Here is a 22,264-nt window from a genome sequence, read left to right on the forward strand (position 1 = left end):
TGGTTTTATTAAGTGATTCATGAGGACAGCATCCTATCTAGCAAGTTGGGGGGGGGGGGGGCTCTGAGGACCTGTACAAAATAGAAGATTTTTGTAGGAGGGAGGGTGGGGCAATGAAGTTATTAGCAAAGGAGAAGAAAGGATTGTTTCAAACAAGGTCACTTTACCTTTAGGGAATGATCAGGAGGTCTCAGGCAGATTACCATATTTTCTTTGAGGTGGGGAAGGTGGATAGAGAGGGTCCCTGTGACAGATTACCTCAATGGTACTGATCAGTTAAGACTACGTTTCTGGGGGAGGTTGAAACTGCAATTAGGTTAGATATTAAACCCCAGTTTGGTGACTTGGCCTGACATAAGTGACTTCATATTGAGCCTATGGTTGTCGTTTGAACACTGCCCAGTTTTCAAAATTCAGCCCATCCCCAAAACTCTTCTGAGAAGTCTTACAGGTTAATCCTTTCCTCCTAATGTGATGTGGATGTCCTTTCATGGAACTCTAGTAATATTTAGATTATACAGTGGTTCACAAAGTTGTGGTCTCTAGATCAGCAGTATCAGCAACACCTGGGAGTTTGTTAGAAACACAAATTCTTGGGCCCTACCCCAGACCTCTTGAATCAGAAACTCTGGGGGCAGGGCCAACAACCTGCATTTTAATAAGCCCTCCAGGTGGTTGTGATACTTGATGAAGTTAGAGAACCGCTAGACTGTATTATAGTCACAGCATTTATATCACTAGCTTCTAACACAATGCCTAGAACAAGTTTATTGTAAAGATCTTCCTTTCAAAGAACTAAAGTCCATCTTCCTGTAGCCTCATACATCAATCCAGATTCTTTTGAGGATATGAAAAACGAGTTCAACTGCCTCTATTTGGCATCCTTTCAATACTTGACAATAACTTTTTTTTTTTTAACCTCCCCATCCTTCAACTTCAATCTTCTGGCTTAATATTAATTTTTTCTTATGTGTTATGACTTTGAGCCTCTTAAAATTCAAACACATTGAATTTATCTGAAAAAATTCCAACTTCATTTCCATCTTAAATACATACTCAGAACATCCTTTAGCTTTCAAGCTAAAATTCTAAAGGTGGAACTCTATGTGTAGTGTCACCCCAACACAATGGAGTTCGCAACGAATTTGACCAACATTCCATTTGCATAGTTGGAGATGTACAGTGGAAATCAAAGGTGGTCTGAAGCTCCGTGTATTCTCTCAAAGAATCTGGCCTTGGTAACATGAAGTAATTCTGTATTCTCCTACAACTGAATTGGTGGTTCTCAGCCCTGGTAGCACATTGGAATCATCTGGAGAGCTTTACAAAACCATCCCTGACACTCCCATCCCAGACCAATTGAATTAGAGTATCTTGGAGTAGCATGCAAGCACCAGTATTTTTTTTTTTTTTTTTGAAGAGCTTTTTTGAGATACAATACCATAAAATTCACGTGTTTTTATTTTATGAGTCAAAGATTCTTAGTAGATTTACAGAATAGTGCAACTATCATCACAATCTAACTTTGGAATGTTTCCATTACCCCAAAAAGAAACTTCATGCCCCTTCAAAGTCATCCCGTTTCCACTCCCAGCTCTAGGCAGCCATGAGTCTACTTACATCTCTGTAGATTTGCCTTTTCTAAACTCAAGCATTAGGATTAAAAAAAAAAAAAGTTTCCAGGTGATTTTAGTTATGCAGCCAAGGGTTGAGAACCACCATTCTAAATGCATTATAGGGAGTCTTAATGATTGTTAAGAGCTGTGTATAATAAGGGTGTTCACATATTTTTATGTAGTGCCTTCCACCTATGCCTGTGCATTCAGCCACCACTAGTGTGACAAGATCATTAATTTGATAATGGCACTTAGTAGGCTATTCTATTATTTCCCCTGTATACCTTTTAGAATCATATTAATTGCCTCCCATGCTTTTCCCAACCTTATTTCAAAACATCTCTAGTCTTTTTTCCATTTTTCTTACAAATTACCAGCAATAGAAGTTATCTCCAGAGCATTCTCCCTGAGATAATACAGTCTGCAGAAATGACTGCAACATACTGGTGTTGTTCCCATCCAAGAAATTGTTTTCCTTTCAGTATCTTTCACATTGGTATTTCTTCTTTAAATGTTTTCTGTTTAACTTATCTGACAAATATAATGATTTTTGCACTAATATTTCTAAAAGTTTTGGGGGGAAATATATTTATTGTTTTTTGTTTGTTCGTTTGTTTGTTTAATAGCACATGAACATTTGTTTAAAAAAAGTACTAAGAAGGGGCGCCTGGCTGGCTCAGTTGGAAGACCATGTGACTTGACTTCGGGGTCATGAGTTTGAGCCCCAAGTTTGTAGAGATTACTTAAATAAAAATAAAAGCTAAACCCAAAAAAACAAATAATCCAGTAAAGAAATGGGCAAAAGACATGAATAGACACTTCTCCAAAGAAGACATCCAGATGGCCAACTGACACTGAAAAAATGCTCAATATCACTCATCATCAGGGAAATACAAATCAAAACCACAATGAGATACACCTCACACCTGTCCGAATGGCTAACATTAACAACTCAGGCAACAACAGATGTTGGCAAGGATGTGGAGAAAGAGGATCTCTTTTGGATTGTTGGTGGCAATGCAAGGTGGTGCAGCCACTCTGGAAAACAGTATGGAGGTTCCTCAAAAATTAAAAATAGAACTACCCTACGACCCAGCAATTGCACTACGAGGTATTTATCCAAGGGATACAGGCATGCTATTTCAAGGGGACATATGCACCTCCATGTTTATAGCAGCACTATCAACAATAGCCAAAGTATGGAAAGAGCCCAAATGTCCATCGAGGGATGAATGGATAAAGAAGATGTAGTATATACATACAATGGAATATTACTCGACAATCAAAAAGAGTGAAATCTTGCCATTTGCAACTACGTGGGTGGAACTCAGGGTATTACGCTAAGGGAAATTAGAGCAAGACAAAAATCATATGACTTCACTCATACGAGGACTTTAAGAGACAAAACAGATGACCATAAGGGAAGGGAAACAAAAATAAAATAAAAACAGGGAGGGGGACAAAACAGAAGAGACTCTTAAATATGGAGAACAAACAGAGGGTTACTGGAGGGGTTGTGGGAGAGGGGATGGGCTAAATGGGTAAAGGGCATTAAGGAATCTACTCCTGAAATCATTGTTGCACTATATGCTAACTAATTTGGATGTAAATTAAAAAATAAATAAAATAAATAAAAATAAATAAAACTTAAAAAAAATACTAAGAATAAATGAAAAATGACCCTCCACCAAAAAAAGACCACTGCTGGGGCACCTGGGTGACTCAGTCAGTTGAGTGTCTGACTTAGGCTCGGGTCATGATCTTGCAGTTTGTGGTTTCGAGCCCCATGTCAGGCTCTGTGCTTACAGCTCAGAGCCTGGAGCCTGCTTCGGATTCTGTGTCTCCCTTTCTCTCTGCCCCTTCCCTGCTCATGCTGTCTCTCTCTCAAAAATAAACATTTAAAAAAATTAAAAAAAAAAAGACCACTGTTAAGATTTAACCAAATTTACTTTCACACAGCTATCTGTGCATATTTATGTATGCATATATGCAAATATGTACACTTTTACATAAATGATGTCACACACTACTGTTTGGTAACTTGATTCTTTTACTTAGTAATAAGAACATTTGTATAAGACAAAAATACAGAGTTGCATTCTTTTTAATGCATGTATAGCTTGCATTAAATGGAATCTTAAAGATTTTTAAGAATTGTGTGTATTGAGGACATTATTTCTTTGTCTTGTGTTGCAAATTTTTGATCACCTTGTTATTAGTCTTTTATTCTTATTTATTATTTTTTTCTTTATAAAAGTTATTATTTTATTAAGATGTCAACTTCTTTAATTTTATAATTCCTGGTTTTCCTGACATGCTTACAATGACTTCCTCTACAAGATAATAAAAATACCTCCTTACCTGCTTAATACTTTTTTTTTGTAGTTTATTAATTTATTTTGAGAGAGACAGAGACAGCGCAAGTGGGGGAGGGCAGACAGAGGAGGAAAGAGAGAATCCCAAGCAGGATCCATGCTGCCAGCATAGAGCCCGGTGTGGGGCTTGAACCCATGAAGCTGTGAAATCATGACCTGAGCTGAAACCAAGAGTCTGATGCTTAACCGACTGAGCCACCCAGGCACCCCTTGCTTAATACTTTTCTAGTTTTATTCTCTATACTAAATTTTTGTTCTATCCTGAATCAATTGGTGTGAGGAGTGCCACGTTTCTTTAGATTATTCCTCTGTTGACTACATTTCTTAAATTTCTTATAGCATACTCATTCATTCTTCAAAGTATCTGAGCATCTATGCATATGTAAATATAGTCATTCCAAAACCTCTACTATGCAACCATAATTACTTATGAGGATATATCTCATGTACTGGCTGTAATAATTTTCTATTGCTGTGTATCCATAATATCACAGTTTTAGCCATTTGGCACGGCACGCATTTATCACCTCACCATTTCTGTTGGGCAGGAGACAGGGCACAACGTTGCTGGGTCCTCTGCTTCTGGGTCTCACTAAGACTATAATCAAAAGTGGTGGTTGAGGTTGTGGTCTCATTTGAAACTTAGCTGGGGAAGAATCCCTCTCAAGCTCATGTCGTTGTTGTAGCATTTAGTTCCTGTGGGTTGTTGGACTCAAGGCCTCCATTTTTGTTGGCTGCTGACAAGGGGCCATCCTAAGTTCCTTGGTGCATGGATTTTTCTAGCATGGCCAATTGTTTCCTCAAAGCCAGCCAGGGGAAGAGTTTACTAGCAAGACACATGTTACAATCTTATATAATCATGTGCACATAATCACATATATCCTGTCACCTTTGCTGTATTCTGTTGGTTAGAAGTAACAGGTCCTGCTTACACTCATGGGGAGAAGGTCACAGAGGGTGTGAATGCCAAGAGGCAGTGATTGTGGGGTGCGACCTTCCTTCCTGCACACAGTCAGCATGAGTAATATGCTGTATCAGCCTAAGACTGAAGTGCCTGAGAAAATGAGCTAACTTCCTTAGGCTTAACAACATTCACAATTTCCGTACTTTCCCATTCAAATCAGATTGAAAAAAAAAAAAGTGTAATGGCTTTTTTTCTAGTGTTCATGAGAAGAAAAGCAGTAACTTTTTTTTTTCACTTGAGCTAAACTTCTATAAAACTACTCCAATTTGGGGTAATTATAATTGTCCTTTGGCCAATCCCCCTCTTACATTCAATGGAAATGATCTTTTCTTCTTCTTAGAGAAAGAGAAACCTCCAAATCTCCTCACATCTACTACAGTGTGTTCTGAGTTACTTGGCCCTACTGGTAGTTCTCCTCTGAAAACATTCCAAATTGTTCCCATCTTTTTTATTGTGTATGCAAAGCATTCTTTTAGTCTTTAAGCTATAATTCTGGAGGAAGGAATCAAATCTTGAATTTTTTAATTCATGAGATTCACAGTATGCATAGCGAAGAGTCTTTGCAAATTTGCTTCCTCTTCATTCATTTTCTTATCTTTGTAGCCTCATGCTTTTGGAAGCTGTCAGCAAAAATTGCTGTATTTTCCATTCCTAATTTTCATTCACAAATATGGAAATGTGAGGATTTCCTCATCATTGAAATTATGCTCTTATCTTTCCCATGTATCCTGAGAGTTTCTATTTTGTTTCTAGGGATGGATTAGTTGGGGATTTAGTAAGCTGATTTCTTGATATGTGGTAATAAAAGATAGGAGGCAAGAGACCAGAAGCAGAATTTAGAGTTTTAAAGTTTCATCCCAACTTTGTAAACTAATAATTTTTATTTATTTATTTATTTATTTATTTATTTATTTATTTATTTATTTTCAATATATGAAGTTTATTGTCAAATTGGTTTCCAAGCTAATAATAATTTCTATCCAGAGCACCTGAGGGACTCAGTCAGTTGAGCATCTGACTCTTGATTTCCGTTCAGATCATGGTCCCAGGGTTGTGGGATTGAGCCCCACACTCAGAGCAGAGTCTACTTGGAATTCTCTCTCCCTCTCTCTCTCTCTCTCTCTCCCCCCTCCCTTCCTCTGCCCCTCTCCTGCTTGTGCACACTCTCTTTAAAAAAAACAAAAGAAGAATGGGGTGCCTGGGTGGCTCAGTCGATTGAGCGTCCGACTTCAGCTCAGGTCACAATCTCATAGTTTGTGAGTTCGAGCCCCGCGTCAGGCTCTGTGCTGACAGCTCAGAGCCTGGAGCCTGCTTCAGGTCCTGTATCTCCCTCTCTCTCTGCCCCTCCCCTGCTCATTCTCTCTCTCTCTCTCTCTCTCTCTCTCTCTCTCTCTCTCTCAAAAATAAAATAAAAACATAAAAAAAGATTTAAAAAAATAAATAAATAAAAGAAGAAGAATAAGGATTACTGATAGACGAGTCCTATATATCCATTTGCCTATAGACATGTTTACATCTCAGCAAGGGGTGCTGGCTTTGTGTGTTGTTTTACAGTTCTTTTCAGGGATATATTTAATATTCTGCTTTAAGTTCTGCTTTAAGTTCTATGTATACATGCACATATATATACATATATCCTATCATGTCTTAGAATGACATAGCCCTAAGATTTCCAGCTTTTCAAATGTCAACTTTTCCATGCTTCTTCTGCTGATAGACTAAATTGTTTCTAAAACATGGCTAACGCTTGCATGAAAAATGTGTCTGGGAAATATTATATATAAATAGTCTAGTTCTACCTTGTTTTTTCTAGTAGTACTAATTAGGCTACCATTGCATAATAAATATTTGTTTACCAAGCAAAGGTTTGTCTGATTTGTGGGATGTGTTGAGGCTATGGGAGACGATGAGTGGACAGGTGGAGGGAGAAGGAGATACTGTGCTGACTTCACATGAAATTCCCAGTTTTGAAGGTGTTTCTCTGTTAAGCTGTATTTTTCTTTTCTTTAATTTTTTTAATGTATTTATTTTTGAGACAGAGAGACCGAGCACGAGTGAGGGAGGGGCAGAGAGAGAGGGAGACACAGAATCCGAAGCAGGCTCCAGGCTTTGAACTGTCAGCACAGAGCATGATGTGGGGCTCAAACTCATGATCATGACCTGAGCTGAAATCAGCCTCTCAACCCACTGAGCCACCCAGGTGCCCCAAGCTGTGTATGTCAATAGTTGTTATCTGCACTCTCTCTGGTTTGCAGAAAGGGAGGAAAGAGAAAAACATTTGCATTAATCTCAAGGAGAACAGGTTTTTGATAACTAAGATCATGATGAAGGGAAGAGCAGTAGATGAAAAATACAGTGTTAGAGTATTTTGATGTGGTTATAGAAGAAGCTAGAATGAAATGTGAAAAACCCTGGCATTAGGGCCTTTCTAATAGAAATTGAGGTATAAGGTGCTCCCTCTTCTGCCCCACCCCCTCCTTTTCAAGGTACTCCTTTCCAAGTGATCAAGAAGCATTACTTTTCTGGCTAAAAAAGTAGAGCTGAAGCCCAATGCCAAAGCAACTGCAGGCTCAGGTCTGGAAAGCAGACTGAGAAAAAGGTGGCAGGAGGGGAAGGGCAGAGTCATTACCACAGATCAGGTGCAGAATGGAGATCTGTGAAAATCAGAATGGAGTGGCATGTCACAGGATGAGACTCATGCCATCAGGCCTGCCATAAGGGACAGAGGAAATCCACAGCCTGTCACGGGAGCAGGATACCACTGGTACAAAATAAAGTGGAGGAAGAATGAAGAGTGAGTGACCCATGCTCACATGGCACAAGGTGAAACCACAGTCCCTCATTTCTTTAAAGTAGCAGGATAGGTTCCTAGAGCAGAAAGCCAGCAAGCATTCCTCTTGAATTCATGTCTAAAACATATTCTCAGGGGCACCGGGGTGGCTCAGTCGGTTAAGCATCCGACTTTGGCTCAGGTCATGATCTCACAGTCTGTGAGTTCGAGCCCCGCGTCGGCCTCTGTGCTGACAGCTTGGAGCCTGGAGCCTGCTTTGGATTCTGTGTCTCCCTCTCTCTCTGCCCCCCTACTCATGCTCTGCCTCTCTCTGTCTCAAAAATAAATAAAAACATTAAAAAAATTAAAAAAAAAAAAAAAAAGAAAGGCATTCGTGCAAGTGAGGGACCCCAAGACATCATTAGCTTCAAGGTGTACCTATCTCTGCTGGGTGAAACAGAGGGATCTGGGGGAGCCCTGGATTCAAATCCCAATTCTGTTACTTAGTAGCTTTGGAATCTTGGGCATTTACTTCTCTCTGAAGCTCTCTGAGGCTTACCTATAAAATAGGGATCATGCCAATCTTTCTGGTTTGTCAATGCAAACCAGGAGAATGTATGTTAAAGCGCCTGGCACAGTGCCACAACTGCTAATATTGATGACTCTATAGGGTGCTACATTTTGGTAGGTATAGTTGTTGATGAAGAAGTGAACACTGACTATTCTGGTCGTTCTTGTTTAGAGCTCTAATTCTTAAACATGGAGGAATGTGTCTTTAACTCATTTCAATGTTTCAAGGATCAGCTGAGTGGACTGAATACTTTGAGACTGTTTTCTTTATTTAGAAGACGGCACTGTATCATCTTAGAGAAGCTTCCATTCTAGGGATGCTAGGTCTGCACTGTAATCCTTGATGTCAGGATTGGGAAAATAATAACTCTTGGAATGACTGGAGCTGCTGAGAGAAAGAACTGTGGGCAGATCAAGTAGAAGGGGAACCATGAGAGCCACTTTTTTCCGTTATGGCCTGAGGTCAGCTGTGAAAGATGCAGAGCTGAAGTGAAGCCTAGACATGATCTGGGCTTACTCTCTGATTTTACACATGAGCAACTGGGGCCTAGAAAGGTGAAGTTCACTGCCCAAGGTTATGGGGCTGATTAGAGTCATTTCCAGGACTGGGATCGTGGAGTTCTGCCTCCCACGTTATCCGTTTTTGTTTTTGTTTTTGTTTTTTCCACCACACTGAAATTTGCTCTTGCCTCATTCTGCACTTATGCCCTTTCTTTCTGCCTCCTCCATGCGCCACCCCCATTGGTCACCTTGGAGGACTTGCCATACAATTCCCATACTAACTTATTTAGGCTTCTGCTTCTAAGTCCGCGAGTGTGTATGTGGAGTTCGCCAATTGGTGGATTTCTTGATTGGTGGAAACCAAGAACTGAATCAGCAGTGTGGAGCCACCGTTGAAGCAATCACAACATGGAACAGTCAACAACAATATGGCACGGCAGGGTCCGGAAGTTTTGACCACTCCAGCTTGACAGAGATGTTAAGAACCTGGAGAGCATCCAGGGACAAGCACTGAAAACAGTGGGTGGAGTAAGAAAGGAGGATTCTTAGAAGAGATAAAAGGGATTTGTGATTATTTATCTTGGAGAAGAAAAGGCTGAGGGTGGCTTTCCAAAAGAATTTCAAATATAAGGCATCTTTCCCGAGGATGGAATGAGAGCTAAGATAACTGCCACAAGAGCTTTTAGGCTACAGAGGTTTTCAACTTTAGCTGCTCATTAGAGTCATCCAAGGAGCTTTTGAAAACAGTCAATGTCCAAGCTGCACTTCACAACAATAAAATCAGAAGCTTTAGTGTCGGGAGCTAAGTGTCAGTGATTTTTAAAATGCTTTCCAGGTGATTTCAATGGGCAAACAAGAACCTGGGCTAAGAGTGAAGACAAAAGCCCCTTACCTGCTAAGGGTTATGTGATTTTGGAGAGGCCCTGAGTGGAGTGTGTGATCTTCCTATTTGGAAATGGTTTAAGTATATAATAGACCCTTAGCTTCTTGGAGTGTAGATAGATATAGATAAACACACCTGTAAATATAGCTGTCTGTATCTACATCTATCTGTCTATTATCTCTGTGCCCCTTAGAGATAGGTTTTGATGTGGTAGCCTTTTTCAGATGCAGTAGTTCTCAATCCTGGTTGTGCATCAAGTTTAATCTTTGTTAGAATCAAGATCATATTTGTGAGAATCAGGGTCAGTATGCATTAAGATCAAACTGCGGAGCTTTAAAAACACAGAGATATCAGGGCACCTGGATGGCTCAGTCAGTTGAGTGTCTGACTCTTGATTTTGGCTCAGGTCATTATCCCAGAGTCATGGGATCGAGCCCCACATCAGGCTCTGAGCTGAGCGTGAAACCTGCTTAAGATTCTCTCGCTTTCTCCCTCCCTCTATCCCTCTCCCCTGTTCACACTCTTTCTGTCTTAAAAACAACTGCCCCCCAAAACCAGAGATATCTAGGTTCCACCCCAGAATAGTGAATCAAAATCTCTTAGGCAGGACCCAGACTATAAACTTATATATGTTATATATATAGTTAGCTAGATTTATATATAGTTAGCTAGACTAACTACATATACATGTAGTTATATATAGATATATAAATCTAGCTAACTATATATATGTGGTTATTACATATAACTACGTTATATATATGGAGTTATATATATGTATATATGTATATATATATAGTTAATACATATAACTACATATACATAATGTAGTTATATACAGCTATCTATAAATTTATGTAGCATAGCTCTATGGGTAATTCTGATGTACAGTGTTGGGAATCACTTTCTTTTTTTAAAAAAATGTTTATTTATTTATTTTTGAGACAGGGTGAGCGGGGAGGGGCAGAGAGAGAGAGAGAATCCCAAGCAGGCTCTGCACTGTCAGCACAGAGCCCAAAGCGGGGCTCAAACCCACGAACTGTGAGAACATGACCTGAAGCTGAAAGTCAGACATTCAACCGACTGAGCCACCCAGGTGCTCTTTGAGGAAAAGTGTTTAACTGGAGAGGAGGAGCATGTTGGAAGGGAGAAGGGAGCAGAGTTGGCAGGGGTTCATGGGCCAGATTATCACGTGCACAGCCATCCACCTTAGTTTTAAACACTCTAACAGAGCAGGCAGCCTCCTGAGCTGCTGAGATCTTAGTGTAAAAAACAAGGGTTAGCGACACCTCAAGGAGGTCATGCTTTCATAATCCTTGCTTTCCTAGTTGCTCCAAGGCCCACGGAAGCAAGGTTTTCTCCAGACTCCATGTTCACGCATTGTGATTTCATATTCTGAAAAATTTACATATTAATCTGATAGAAGAGTTGAGAGGAGAACGGCCAGATGATGTCTATGTATTCTAGGAAATTTTTCTTTCCTTTTTTAATGGAAGAAAGAGGAGAAAGATGCAACAAGAGTGAAGAATGTTGGGGTAGGGCTTCCTTCGAAGGCCAGAGAATTCCAGGAAATGGCAAGGGAGAAGCTGTGGCCAAGGCCTTTGAGAGGAAGGTGGGTTTCCTCCTCTCCGCAGAGTTACCAGCTCCTGCTGTGTCATTTCAGCTCTGCGAGGCTCTGCGTGTGGCTACCAGTGAGAAAAGAACCCCTGTGACAGCTAAGACCTGCATTAGCACTGCCAGAACCTTGGCGTGGCTAGGCCTTGACACCCACAGTTGGGCCCCGTGTTCTCCTGTTGAACATAAGTCATTTCCCACATCATCATCAGACAAGGCCACTTTGTGATCATGATGGAAAAGACAAAAATAAGACCACTCTGTGATCATCTCTGAAAAGAGACAAAAACATGAACATTATCCAAATCACAAAAAATGGCCAAACGTCTCCCTATGCTGGCTAACACAAATGGCCACTGTTTCCCTACAAATTCCCATTTTTAGCTTTGCTTCATTCTTCCTGCTTTCTAGATAAAATTTAGCAAGAAATCCGGTCAGAAAATTATCTCTGCTTCCTAATAGCAACCAATCCACAGCAAAGCTCTGCTTCCCGAACCATCCTCAAAATCACCTAACACAAATTCATTTTATAATCAATCCTCTCTAACACCCTCTTACTGAGATCTCCCACAGTCCTGATGGAGCACATTCTCCCTTGTTGCAATGAGTAATCAACCTGTTTCACTACTGGTGTGTGCCTGGTGTCTTTGGCTGGTTGGCATTGCTACAACACAGTTTGGGTGTGGGCCCTATTCTTTTCTAGTTTGGGAGAATAAGGATGGAGGAGACCCATATAGTCACACTCCTTTTTGGGGCCCCTTCTCCCTCTCTGGACTAAGAGTCATCAGCAGTGACACATGAGATTATAGGCAGTACCTTGAGTTCCATATCCTCCAGCTAAGTGATCAGTGCATCAATATATGTTCTTGCCTATCGTAAATAAACTCCTGTGGTGGTATTTAAAAATGGTTAGCCTAAAAGACTGTCCAAAGGTTGAAACTGTCGTTTTAACACGTTGCCACTCTGCCCTCTCTCACCGTAGCTCTGGGCTGTAGCGTCAGTGTGTGGAATCTATGTTGAGAATTTCTCCATTCACTCAGAGCCCCTTATCGCTCTCGGTTAATCAGCCAAGAGTTTCCTGCTGAGACTAGTTAGTTACATAAATGTTGCAAACTCTCCTCTCTATTCTGAGAATGAGACAAGAAAATCAGGGGAACAGAGATCAGAAGAAACTGCATACAAGTAGAAAAGGACTACAATTAATTTTCTGGAGTTAAAGAGAAAAGTTATGATTTTCCTTCCTTGGTAGGGAAGGTAGAGTAGTGGGGCAGGATTGTCAACACGTCGGGATAGGAGACAGCCTCTAATTAGATTGTTAAAATATTCTTCAGGTCTGATGAAATTTCAGTGAAAGCAACAACTTTTCTTGTCATTTCATTATTCACCTCTTTCCAAAAAAGCTATGTTTAATCCCATGGGCTAGCAACAGCCCAAATAAACACAGTGCTACAGCTGTGCTTGGTAGCCTTTTTCTTGTCTTTTTTTCCCCACCCCTCCTGGAGTTAAAGTGTAGCATGGTATTTATAAGTAGTGGACTTTGAAATCTTGCAAGCCTGAGTTCAAATTCTGCCCCACCATTTCTAGGTACGTGACCTTGAGTAAGTTATTTACTTCTCCCTAAGCCTATGTGTTCTCATTTTTAAGAAGTCGAAATAGCAGTTTCTCCCCCAAATGTGGGGCAACCCGATGGGTGGAAGCTTGCGGCACGGGAGGTGAAAGAATTCACCCGAGGCAGAACAAGGGAGATAGAAGTTTGTTGAATGCACTGGAAGGGAGCTGCATGCAGGACAGCAGAGCAGAGACTGTTATGAGGCAGGGGTGTGGGCTGTATTTTAAGGGGAGGAGGAGGAGGTGTGGGAATATATGTAATTTTCCTTTTTTGTTACCTGTGTCCGGGTTTATGTAACCCATTGGTCAGCTAGGGATTATGGATACTTTGAGGTGGGTCACCTGATGGCCCTGTCTGTATTCAGCCAAGAGGCTGGGGTCACCTCACTCAGGCTTCCATCGGTCAAGCCTGTTGCCCAAAAGGGGCCTCTACATCTGTTTCATAGGCTTTCTCTGGGGGTAAAATGAGATGGTGCACGAATAGCACTTACACGGTGCCTGGCACACTGGAAGTGCCTGATACAACTAGTAATGGTGATGATTGACATTAATATTCTTTGTCATTAGTTTTATTTCTTTAAGACCTTGGGCTGACAGAAGTTAGGCTATCCCATGTGGAATCGAACACAGCATAGTGAAGAGTCATCAACATATTCAGTATCACCTGTGTTACCAGGGCTTTTCACAACAGGGTCAATCAAGTACTTGAAAAGCAGTAGTCAGGGAGCAAACGATAGTCTTTGGGAAAAAAAACAAAACAAGCTTTTTATATAAGTTAGTTTTAGACTTAAAGAAACATTGCAAAAGTAGTCCGGTTTCCCTTCACCCAGCTTTCTCTAATGTTAACATCTTACCAAACCGTAGCACGATTGCCAGAATCGGGGACGTAACATCGGCAGAGCACATTCAAAACTAAGTCCTTCTTCATATGCCACCAGTGTTTACACTAATGTCCCTTTTCTGTTCTAGCATCCTACCTAGGATCCTATGTGGAATCCCAGGTTACATTTAGTTATTATTTCCTTCAGTCTCCTGCGGCCTAAGACAGTTCCTCAGTTTCCTTGTCTTTCGCGACTTCGATGCTTTTAAAGAGTAGTAGTCAGTTATTTTGTCCAGTGTCCCCCACTCTGGGGTTGTCTTATGTTTTTTCGTGACCAGACTCAATCTTTGGTGAGGATACCACAGAAATGTTGTGTTTTTCTTAGTACATCATCTCCTGTGGTTCGTGATGTGGGTATTGATAGGTCTTATTATGGGAGATGTTGACCTTGGTCACTTGGTTATGATGGTTTCTGTCTGATTTCTCCACCATGAAGTTACTGCCTCTTAGTAGTTAATAAATACCTTGGAGGAGATACTTTGAGACTATGTAAACTCTGTTCCTCCTCAAATTCTCACCCACTAATTTTAGCATTCATTGGTGGATCTTTTCTCCAATTATTACAGTGGTATTTGCCTAATGGTGAGTTTCTATTTCTTGCTTTCCTTCTACTTTTATTAATTGGAATTCTACTGTATAGGAGAGCTCTCCTTTCTCCCCCATTCATTTACTTCATTGATTATATACTTATATTAGCATGGACTTGTGAATATATTTTTTCCTTTGGGTTAAAACCCATTATTATCCTTATTCATATTGTTGCTTGAATTGTTCCAGTTTTAAAAAAAAACATAATTTGTTGTCTAGTTTATTCACTACTTCCTTTCTTCCCTTTCAGGGTGATATTTGAAGAGATCAAAGAGGTCAAACAGTTCCTCACCCCTGTGGTTAAACAGAACTAACTATGCCTATTAATTTAAAGATTTCCAGAGGAACCCACCACTTCCCTCACCAACCAGTTCCAGTGTTGACACTGGAGTTGCTCAGAAATATTCTTTCTGAAATGAATCATGCTCCTTCTAAAATTTATTTGCCCTTGTGTCACTCCTAGTAGAGACAAAAAATTGCTGGGGGAGTATATCATAGCATATTGGCATTTAAATATGCCCAGGGTCAATTGGATAGAAGCCAAGACCTCCCAGGCCCACTTTCTCCATCGTTCACTTTATTTCATGCATCCTGTTTGGGGAGCACATCCTCCCATTATCCTCACTAACAGGCCTGAGTGAGTCTTAGAACTTACGCAGACTCTTGAGTGAGAATTCTGGAGTACTGGTTCTAGTGTTACCTTTTCCCAGATTCCCTGACCCAGGAGACAAAAGGATAATGGCAATGTGAAGGAGATGCAAAGCTAGTCCTGCCTGATTTGTGCTTAACCCCAAACAGGGAGTTATGAAGAATTGTCATGAACACTCATTTACCAGTGGTTTTCAAACTTGTTAAAACTTTGGTCAACCTAAACAAGGCAAATGACCTACAGCATTGGGGCGCCTGGTGACTCAGTTGGTTGAGTGTCTGACTCTTGATTTCAGCTCAGGTTGTGATCCCAGGGTTATGGGATTGAGCCCTGCGTGGGGCTCTGCACGGAGTGTGGGGTTTGCTTAAGATTCTCTCTCTCCCTCTCCATCTGTCCCTCTCCCTTGAGTGTATTCTCTCTTTCTCTCTCTTAAAAAAAAAAAAGACCTACCACATCAATTCCTACTTTATGGGAAAAAAAAAGAAATTGAGGGTAACAAAGATTTGGAGAGGAATAAAATAGCAAAAGAGCAATCAAAATGGTAATATGTGGGGCACCTGGCTGGCTTAGTCAGTGGAGTATGTGACTTTTGATCTCAGGGTTGTAAGTTCAAGGCCCACATTGAGTGTAGAGATTATTTAAAAATAAAATTTTAAAAAGTGGTAATATGCAAGTGGTTATGTAAAAACAATAGGATCAACCAGCAAAACAAAACATTCCTTAACATGAGAGCAGCAACTCAAAACTAGCTCAGCCTGATCTTAATGATGCCCTGATCCCTGACAGTCTTTCCTGGAAACTGGGAACCCCGATTTTTACACATAGAGGACATAGGAGGGGCTGTGCAACATTGCTAAAGGCTGTATGGTATCTTTATATATGTGATGTGTATATATATATACATATATATATATCTGAGGCCTCAGTAAACTCAAGTTATCTGGTCTTTTTTTTTTCTTTTAATTTAGAGAGAGTGTGAGTGAGGGAGAGGGGCAGAGGGAGAGAGAGAATCTTCAGCAGGCTCCACGCTCAGCATGGAGCCCATGTGGGGTTGGACCCTCTGGGACCATGACCTGAGCTGAAATCAAGAGTCAGACGCTCAACCCACTGAGCCACCCAGGCGCCCCTATCTGGTCATTTTTGAATACAGATACCAGAGTTTCCAACCTAACAGTTCAGTTACAAGTACCACTCAATGGTAAATAAAAATAGAAGTTAACAGTGTTGGCTTTGAAGACAGACTTTTTTGCAACCTCTCTCAGAGAAGATATTTGGTCTCTTGTTTTACAGTTAAGTAAGATGGAGGGATGGTTAGAAGGGGAGAGGAGACGGAGCTGCTGAAATACAGGAATAATAATCTCTGTGAGGCTCCTTGGGTATTGTCATAACGCACTGCCGTGCCCCTTGCTGCCATCCCTGGAGGGGATGTCGCAGATGAGACAGAAGAGAAATAGAAACTGTGTTAGAATCTCGGATTTACCTTCTTTTCTACTCCTCTGTGTCCTTTCAGGCACATTTTTTTTGTTTTTAATCCCATTCAGTCATCCACCCCCACCGCATGACTATTTCTTACTGTCTGGCCTGACATTCAAGGCTTGCTCTGTATTAGGCCCTTTACATATGCCCATTTTCTCCCGAAACCTCAACTCAACGCTGCAAGGTAAGCACCTTTTCATAGATTTCTTGAAAACAAGGTTCGAGCAACAAGGCCACAAACTGGAAAGTGATGGAGGCAGGACTCAGCCCTGGACCTCAGCGCCTAGGCGGTGTCCTAGCACTGCACTGCGCCCCAGCCAGTGGCTCTGGGGGGCTCTGCTGGCCAAAGACGCAGCCTGCCTTCACCACAGCCAGGCCCTGGGCTGCTCCTGCCCCAACACTGAGTGTCCGGGACAGCGCCCGCCCCCTCTTCGCAGCCGGCTCTTTCACTTAGGAGGACTTTAGGGCTTTGCTTTGTTGGAAAGTTTGGCACTTTCTTTTCTTATTGGTTTAAAGAGTTATTTCAAAAAATCAATTCTAGCACGTTATTTAAACATTCAAACCGACCCCAAAGCTTAAAAATTTAAGCAGAAGTGGAAAATGTCCCTTACTTCATTTTTCATTTCCTGACCCCAACCCCTTCTCTCCAGATAGAGCTACTATTAATTGTTTAGTGAATGCTTTTTCTGACTTTTCTTTTTTCTTTTTTTTAAGATTACTTATTTTGAGAGAGAGAGAGAGAGAGAGAGAGAACAAGCGGGGGAGGAGCAGAGAGAAGGAGAGACAGAATCCCAAGCAGGCCACCACACCACTGGCGCAGAGCTTGATGCGGGGCTCGAACTCACGAACCAGGAGATCATGACCTCACCTGAAATCAAGAGTCAGACGCTGAACCGACTGAGCCACCCAGACACTCCCAGCTTTTCTATATGTATATAAATGTGTGTGTGTGCATGTATGTGTGTTGAGGAAGTTTTCCTGGCTTCTCAGTTGTCTGTAATCTATATATCTTTACTTTTTTGTTTTCTAATGAAAGTTTTCTTTTATTGAACTTTATGCATATAATTTTGCCAGTAAAAAAAAAGTACAAAATAAAAAATAGATAATATGGTACAACTTTCAATGATCGATAGTTTTTTCATTCCGTCAATGTATTTTTTTTAATTGAGGTGTAGTTGATTCACAGTATTACATTAGTTTCAGGTGTACATATGTATCTTTATTCTAATCACGGTCTACACCAAATCAGAACCTATAGAGGCATAAGAGAAATGTACACTAAAATTTTTTTCAATGGTTTTTTTTTTTTTTTTTTTTTGAGAGAGAGAGAGAGAGAGAGAGAGACAGAGTGCCAACAGGGAAGGGACAGAGAGAGAGGGAGACAGAATTCCAAGCAGGCTCCAGGCTCTGTGCTGTCAGCACAGAGCCCGATGTGGGGCTTGAACTCACGAACCATGAGATCATGACCTGGCCAACTGAGCCACCCAGGTGCCCTGAGAAATGTACGTTTAATCTGCACAGCACCCAACCCAAGGGACACCTATTCCTGATGTGTGTATAGGAGTACAGGAGCGCTGGGGCTGGAGAAAGGGTGGAAGGTGGGATCCCTCTAGGGTGACCCTGAGGTTGCCGGTGGGGGGGGTGGCGGGCAAGAGCACATGAGCTCTGGGGGAGAAGACTAGCTGCCCAGCCTCACAAGCAACTGGCCTGACCTGCCAGGGTGTACTCGCACTCCCCAGGCTGTGAAATGACTCCGGTGTGTAAGTCTGCTGCTCAGGGGGAGGGAAAGTGGGGTGGGGAGGCAGGAGGAGGAATGTGGGCAGGGCCAAGTTTAGAATTACAAGTGCAAGTGCCGCAGAGGAGTTGGAACCACACTTTAAATAGCCAGCACCTTCCCCTTCCCCCTTAGATAATTCTTCTCCCCCTGACTGGACCTCTGGCAGCAGCTGCACTAAGGTTCGTAATATGTTCTCTCTCTCTCTCTCTCTCTCTCTCCCTCCCTCCTTCTCTCATTTTTCTGTTTCTGGGTCTCAGACTATAGGATGGGATCATAGGACTTACAACCAAAGGATTTTTTGATCCTCCTAGAATATATGTTCCTGACATTCATGTGTGTACATGCAAAGCCTAGATGCTATATTCTTGGCTTTCTGAAACTGCAGTTGCTGTTGACTTAAGGGACAATGCGATTTAGAGAAAGAGAGCCCTAGATTGAGCAGAAAGGAAAGCTTTTTTCTCTGTGAAATGAGACAATGAGCAACTCTTTGACAAGATTGAAAGAAACTACAAATTTGAGTGCCTGTTATTCTGCTAAGTCCTTTACTTTATATGCATAACCTCATCTAATCCTCCCCACTTTTACAGATGAGTGAACGAAGGCTCAGAGTAATTAATTAACTTCTCTGAAGTTGGGCAGCGAGTGGTACAGCACAGACCTAAGATTTGTACCCGGCTTGTCTGACTCTACAACTCATGACCTTTTTGCTGCACCACACAACCTCTGAGAAACAGTACCCTAATGAGGCAAGGGACCCAGGATAGGGCTACTGTTTCTTCTAGGGTCTGAGAAGATGAAGGAGTGGAGGGAGATGGCATGCCATCATCGGAAGACACCCATCGGATGGTAAAGGGAGGCTGAGAAGCGGCACAAGACGTTAGACAACCTTCTCAAAAGGACTGAGGAAACTTGCTTCTTGGGACCAGCTGCTTGGATTTCTCCTTCTCAGTGCACACTCTTTGGAGCCTATTCCCTGATTTATCAAATAAGCAAAGATCCCTACTGTTCCTTGACTTTCTCTCTAACTTTTTGAATCCTGAAGGTAGCCCCCGCTGGGGAAACTGAACCATAGGAGAGTCTGGCCAGATGGGGCTCCCAATGAGAAAGTTCTGTTAACATGAATTTTTCTTGAGGGGCACAAAAATGTCCATCTGCTTACTTCTCTGGAAAAGGGGCCACTGTGAAAAATCAGGGAAAGTCATTAGAAGATGCTTATTTAGACATGCTGAGAGACGCCTGGGTGGCTCAGCTAGTTGAGCATCTGACTTGATTTCACCTCAGGTCATGATCCCAGGGTCATGGGATCGAGCCCCATGTAAGGCTCTGCACTGATCGTGGAGCCTGCTTGCGATTCTCATTCTCTTTCTCTCTCTCCCTCCCTCTGCCCCTCTTCCCTGCTCATGCTTTCTCTGTCTCTCTAAAATAATTAAAAAAAAAAAAAAAAAGACATGCTGATAAACCTGGGCAGCCAATTAAATCGAGAGATTTAATTGAAAGAGCAGGGACAGAGTGGGTTCAAGTCCCACTTGTACAAAATTTACTCGCTATATGACCACAGATATGTCATTTAACCTCTCTGAGCTGCACCTTCCTTATTTACAAAGCAGAACTAATACTGCTTACGTTTCAGGGTGGTTGTGTGGATTAAGTGAAATAAGTATATGTAAAGTGCTTTGTAGTAGTTACTCTTTACGTGTGAGCCATAGCAGATCTTATCTTCAATCTCAGTAAGAGTCTAGAATAGGGCAGGGGAGCGTTTGGAACTGTGGCCCTTTATTCATTTCATGTTGTCTTCTCTACTGAAATAGATTCCCACATGTTTCATCACCAACAAAGAAAAAGAGCCCATAGTTCATCTTTCTCTTATGTTGACTTCAGAGAGAGGTAGAAAGATAGCTGGGAAGGTCAGTCCATCTTAATTCAGAATTCCAGGGCCCACTCAGCTTCTCCTATTCCTTTGGAAGGATTTCTTTTCTTTTTTTTTTTTTTTTTTTGAAAGAGAGCGAGAGTGCACTTGAGGCAGGGGCAGAGACAGAGAGAGAGAGAATCCCAAGCAGGCTCCTTGCTGACAATAAAGAGCCCGACTCAGGGCTCAAACTCACAAACTGTGCGATCATGACCTGAGCTGAAATTAAGAGTTGGACACTTAACTGACTGAGCCGCCAGGAGCCCCTGGAAAGAGTTTTTAAAAACTTGCTTTTATTTTAATGTTACAAAATAAATCATGTTCTTTGATGAAAACATAGAAAATAGAAATAAGGAAAATATTCCTATAATCCAACCACTGAGTGAGAAACATTTTGGTGGATATCCTAGTCTTTTGATGCATACACTTTATAAAATGTTTTCCAAGCATGATCATATCATATGTGCTATTTTATAATTTTTCACTCCACATATCGTGAACACTTTCATTTCATTACACTTTCTTCTGCAACACAATTTTTCATGATTATATATTAGTCTGTTGTATGTATGGGCCATAATTTCTTAACCTGTGTGTGTTTTCTAATTTTTTTGCTGCTGTAAACAATGAACATCCTCAGTGCCAAATCTTTATCCACAGTCACAATTATTTCCCTGGAGTAAATTCCTGCATGGGAGATTGGTGGGTTTGAGGATCTTTTCCGCTGTCCCCATACAGAATACAGACACTGGAGCACGTGCTAACACAGACAAAGCTGGTTGTAGGATGGCGTGGAGAACTTAGCCCAGGGGCCATGTGAACTCTTCCATGTCCACAAGCCCCAACCCAAGAGGCCCTCCCTAGTGGAAAGAATATCTATACTTCAGCATCAATGCTTTCTTCCTGAACAGTAAAGGAATATACATTCTTAGCAGGTGTTACCCAGGCTTTACCAATACGAGATGCTAAGGAGGACGTGGGTCTATAGGCAAGGGGGTAGGAATTTACTTTCTCCTCGTGCACTTATTCCCTCAGGAGTTTGCTGGTGAAGGAAGGGGAAGGATTTCCTCCCAAGGTTCCCAGCAGTAATAGAACACTCTGCTTGTTTTTCAGGTGGGATGGATAGCAGGATCTCGAGCACAGCCAGCAATGGGGAGACAAAACCAGTGTACCCTGTCATGGAAAAGACGAAGGAAGATGGTACCCTGGAACGGGGGCACTGGAACAACAAGATGGAGTTTGTGCTGTCAGTAGCCGGGGAGATCATTGGCCTAGGCAACGTCTGGAGGTTTCCCTATCTCTGCTACAAAAATGGGGGAGGTGAGAGCTACTGTGCCACCCCACCCGTCCCTGGAAGGAGGATGTCTCCATCTCCTGTAATTATTGCCCCTCTGGGGACTCCCATGGGTGCATAGAATGCTGGAGTTGGACAGCCCCTTACAAGTCAGTAAGGACACTGCAGGAGACTGAGACCTAGAGAGATTATGTAACTCTCCCAGGGGTCTTTCTAGAATGCTATGGCATCATAGACATATGAACATAGGTTTGGAACCAGATGTATCAGAATTTGGATTCTGGCTCTGCTACTTACTCTCTGTGTAGTCTTGGGCAAGTTATTGAGGCCCTCAGAGCCTCAGCTGCTGTTCCTGTAAATTCAGATAGTAGTACCTGCCTTTAAGTTGCTGTAAGGATGAGAGGTAATGTGTGTAAAGTGCTTAATAAATGGCAGCTATGTTGAAGATGATGTTGATACTGAACTGTCCTGTGGTCTTGAGACTCCTTAGTCTTTGTGTTTTCCCTTTCTCTGCTGGCATTGTGACATTCTCTAAGCCAGTCATTACCCAACCCTTACCAGTGTCATAACCTTTGATACTAGTGGCTCTGCCTTCAGAATTTCCCACTGAAAATTTGTGTGTATGCAGTATTAACTCTAACTCTTTCCTAGGGCTTTTTTGGCTTCTCATTCCTCCTATCCCTTCCAGCCTCCTAGAATAACTTTGCTACCCCACAGCAGTGGTGGTAATTTTCCAACCAGTAACTCACTTTCAGGGAATCCCAGACCTCTGTGGGACGCCCTGGAGGGATTT

The 22,264-nt window shown here is 41.7% G+C and overlaps 1 protein-coding gene and 1 long non-coding RNA gene across 4 annotated transcripts in view; one reads left to right on the plus strand and one right to left on the minus strand.

Moving 5' to 3' along the window:
* Positions 1-13,452: 13,452 nt before the first annotated feature.
* Positions 13,453-22,102, minus strand: LOC132694894 (uncharacterized). The gene is made up of 2 exons (XR_009617515.3): positions 21,769-22,102; positions 13,453-13,639 (listed from the first exon to the last, which is right to left on the minus strand). It is a non-coding gene; the product is annotated as an uncharacterized LOC132694894 (long non-coding RNA).
* Positions 18,366-22,264, plus strand: part of SLC6A13 (solute carrier family 6 member 13) — a 33,868-nt gene continuing 29,969 nt past the window's right edge. For 2 of the 3 annotated variants that reach the window (XM_060658755.3, XM_060658758.3), the window contains exons 1-2: positions 18,366-18,450; positions 21,291-21,497. In XM_060658755.3, the coding sequence (XP_060514738.2) occupies positions 21,296-21,497 (202 nt within the window). In that variant the 5' untranslated portion in view covers positions 18,366-18,450; positions 21,291-21,295. Of the gene's footprint in view, positions 18,451-21,290; positions 21,498-22,264 lie in introns of those variants that run through there. The other variant, XM_060658759.3, reaches the window with a different exon arrangement.

This window comes from Panthera onca, chromosome B4, assembly GCF_046562875.1.
Source record: "Panthera onca isolate mPanOnc1 chromosome B4, mPanOnc1 haplotype 2, whole genome shotgun sequence".
Taxonomy (NCBI): domain Eukaryota; kingdom Metazoa; phylum Chordata; class Mammalia; order Carnivora; family Felidae; genus Panthera; species Panthera onca.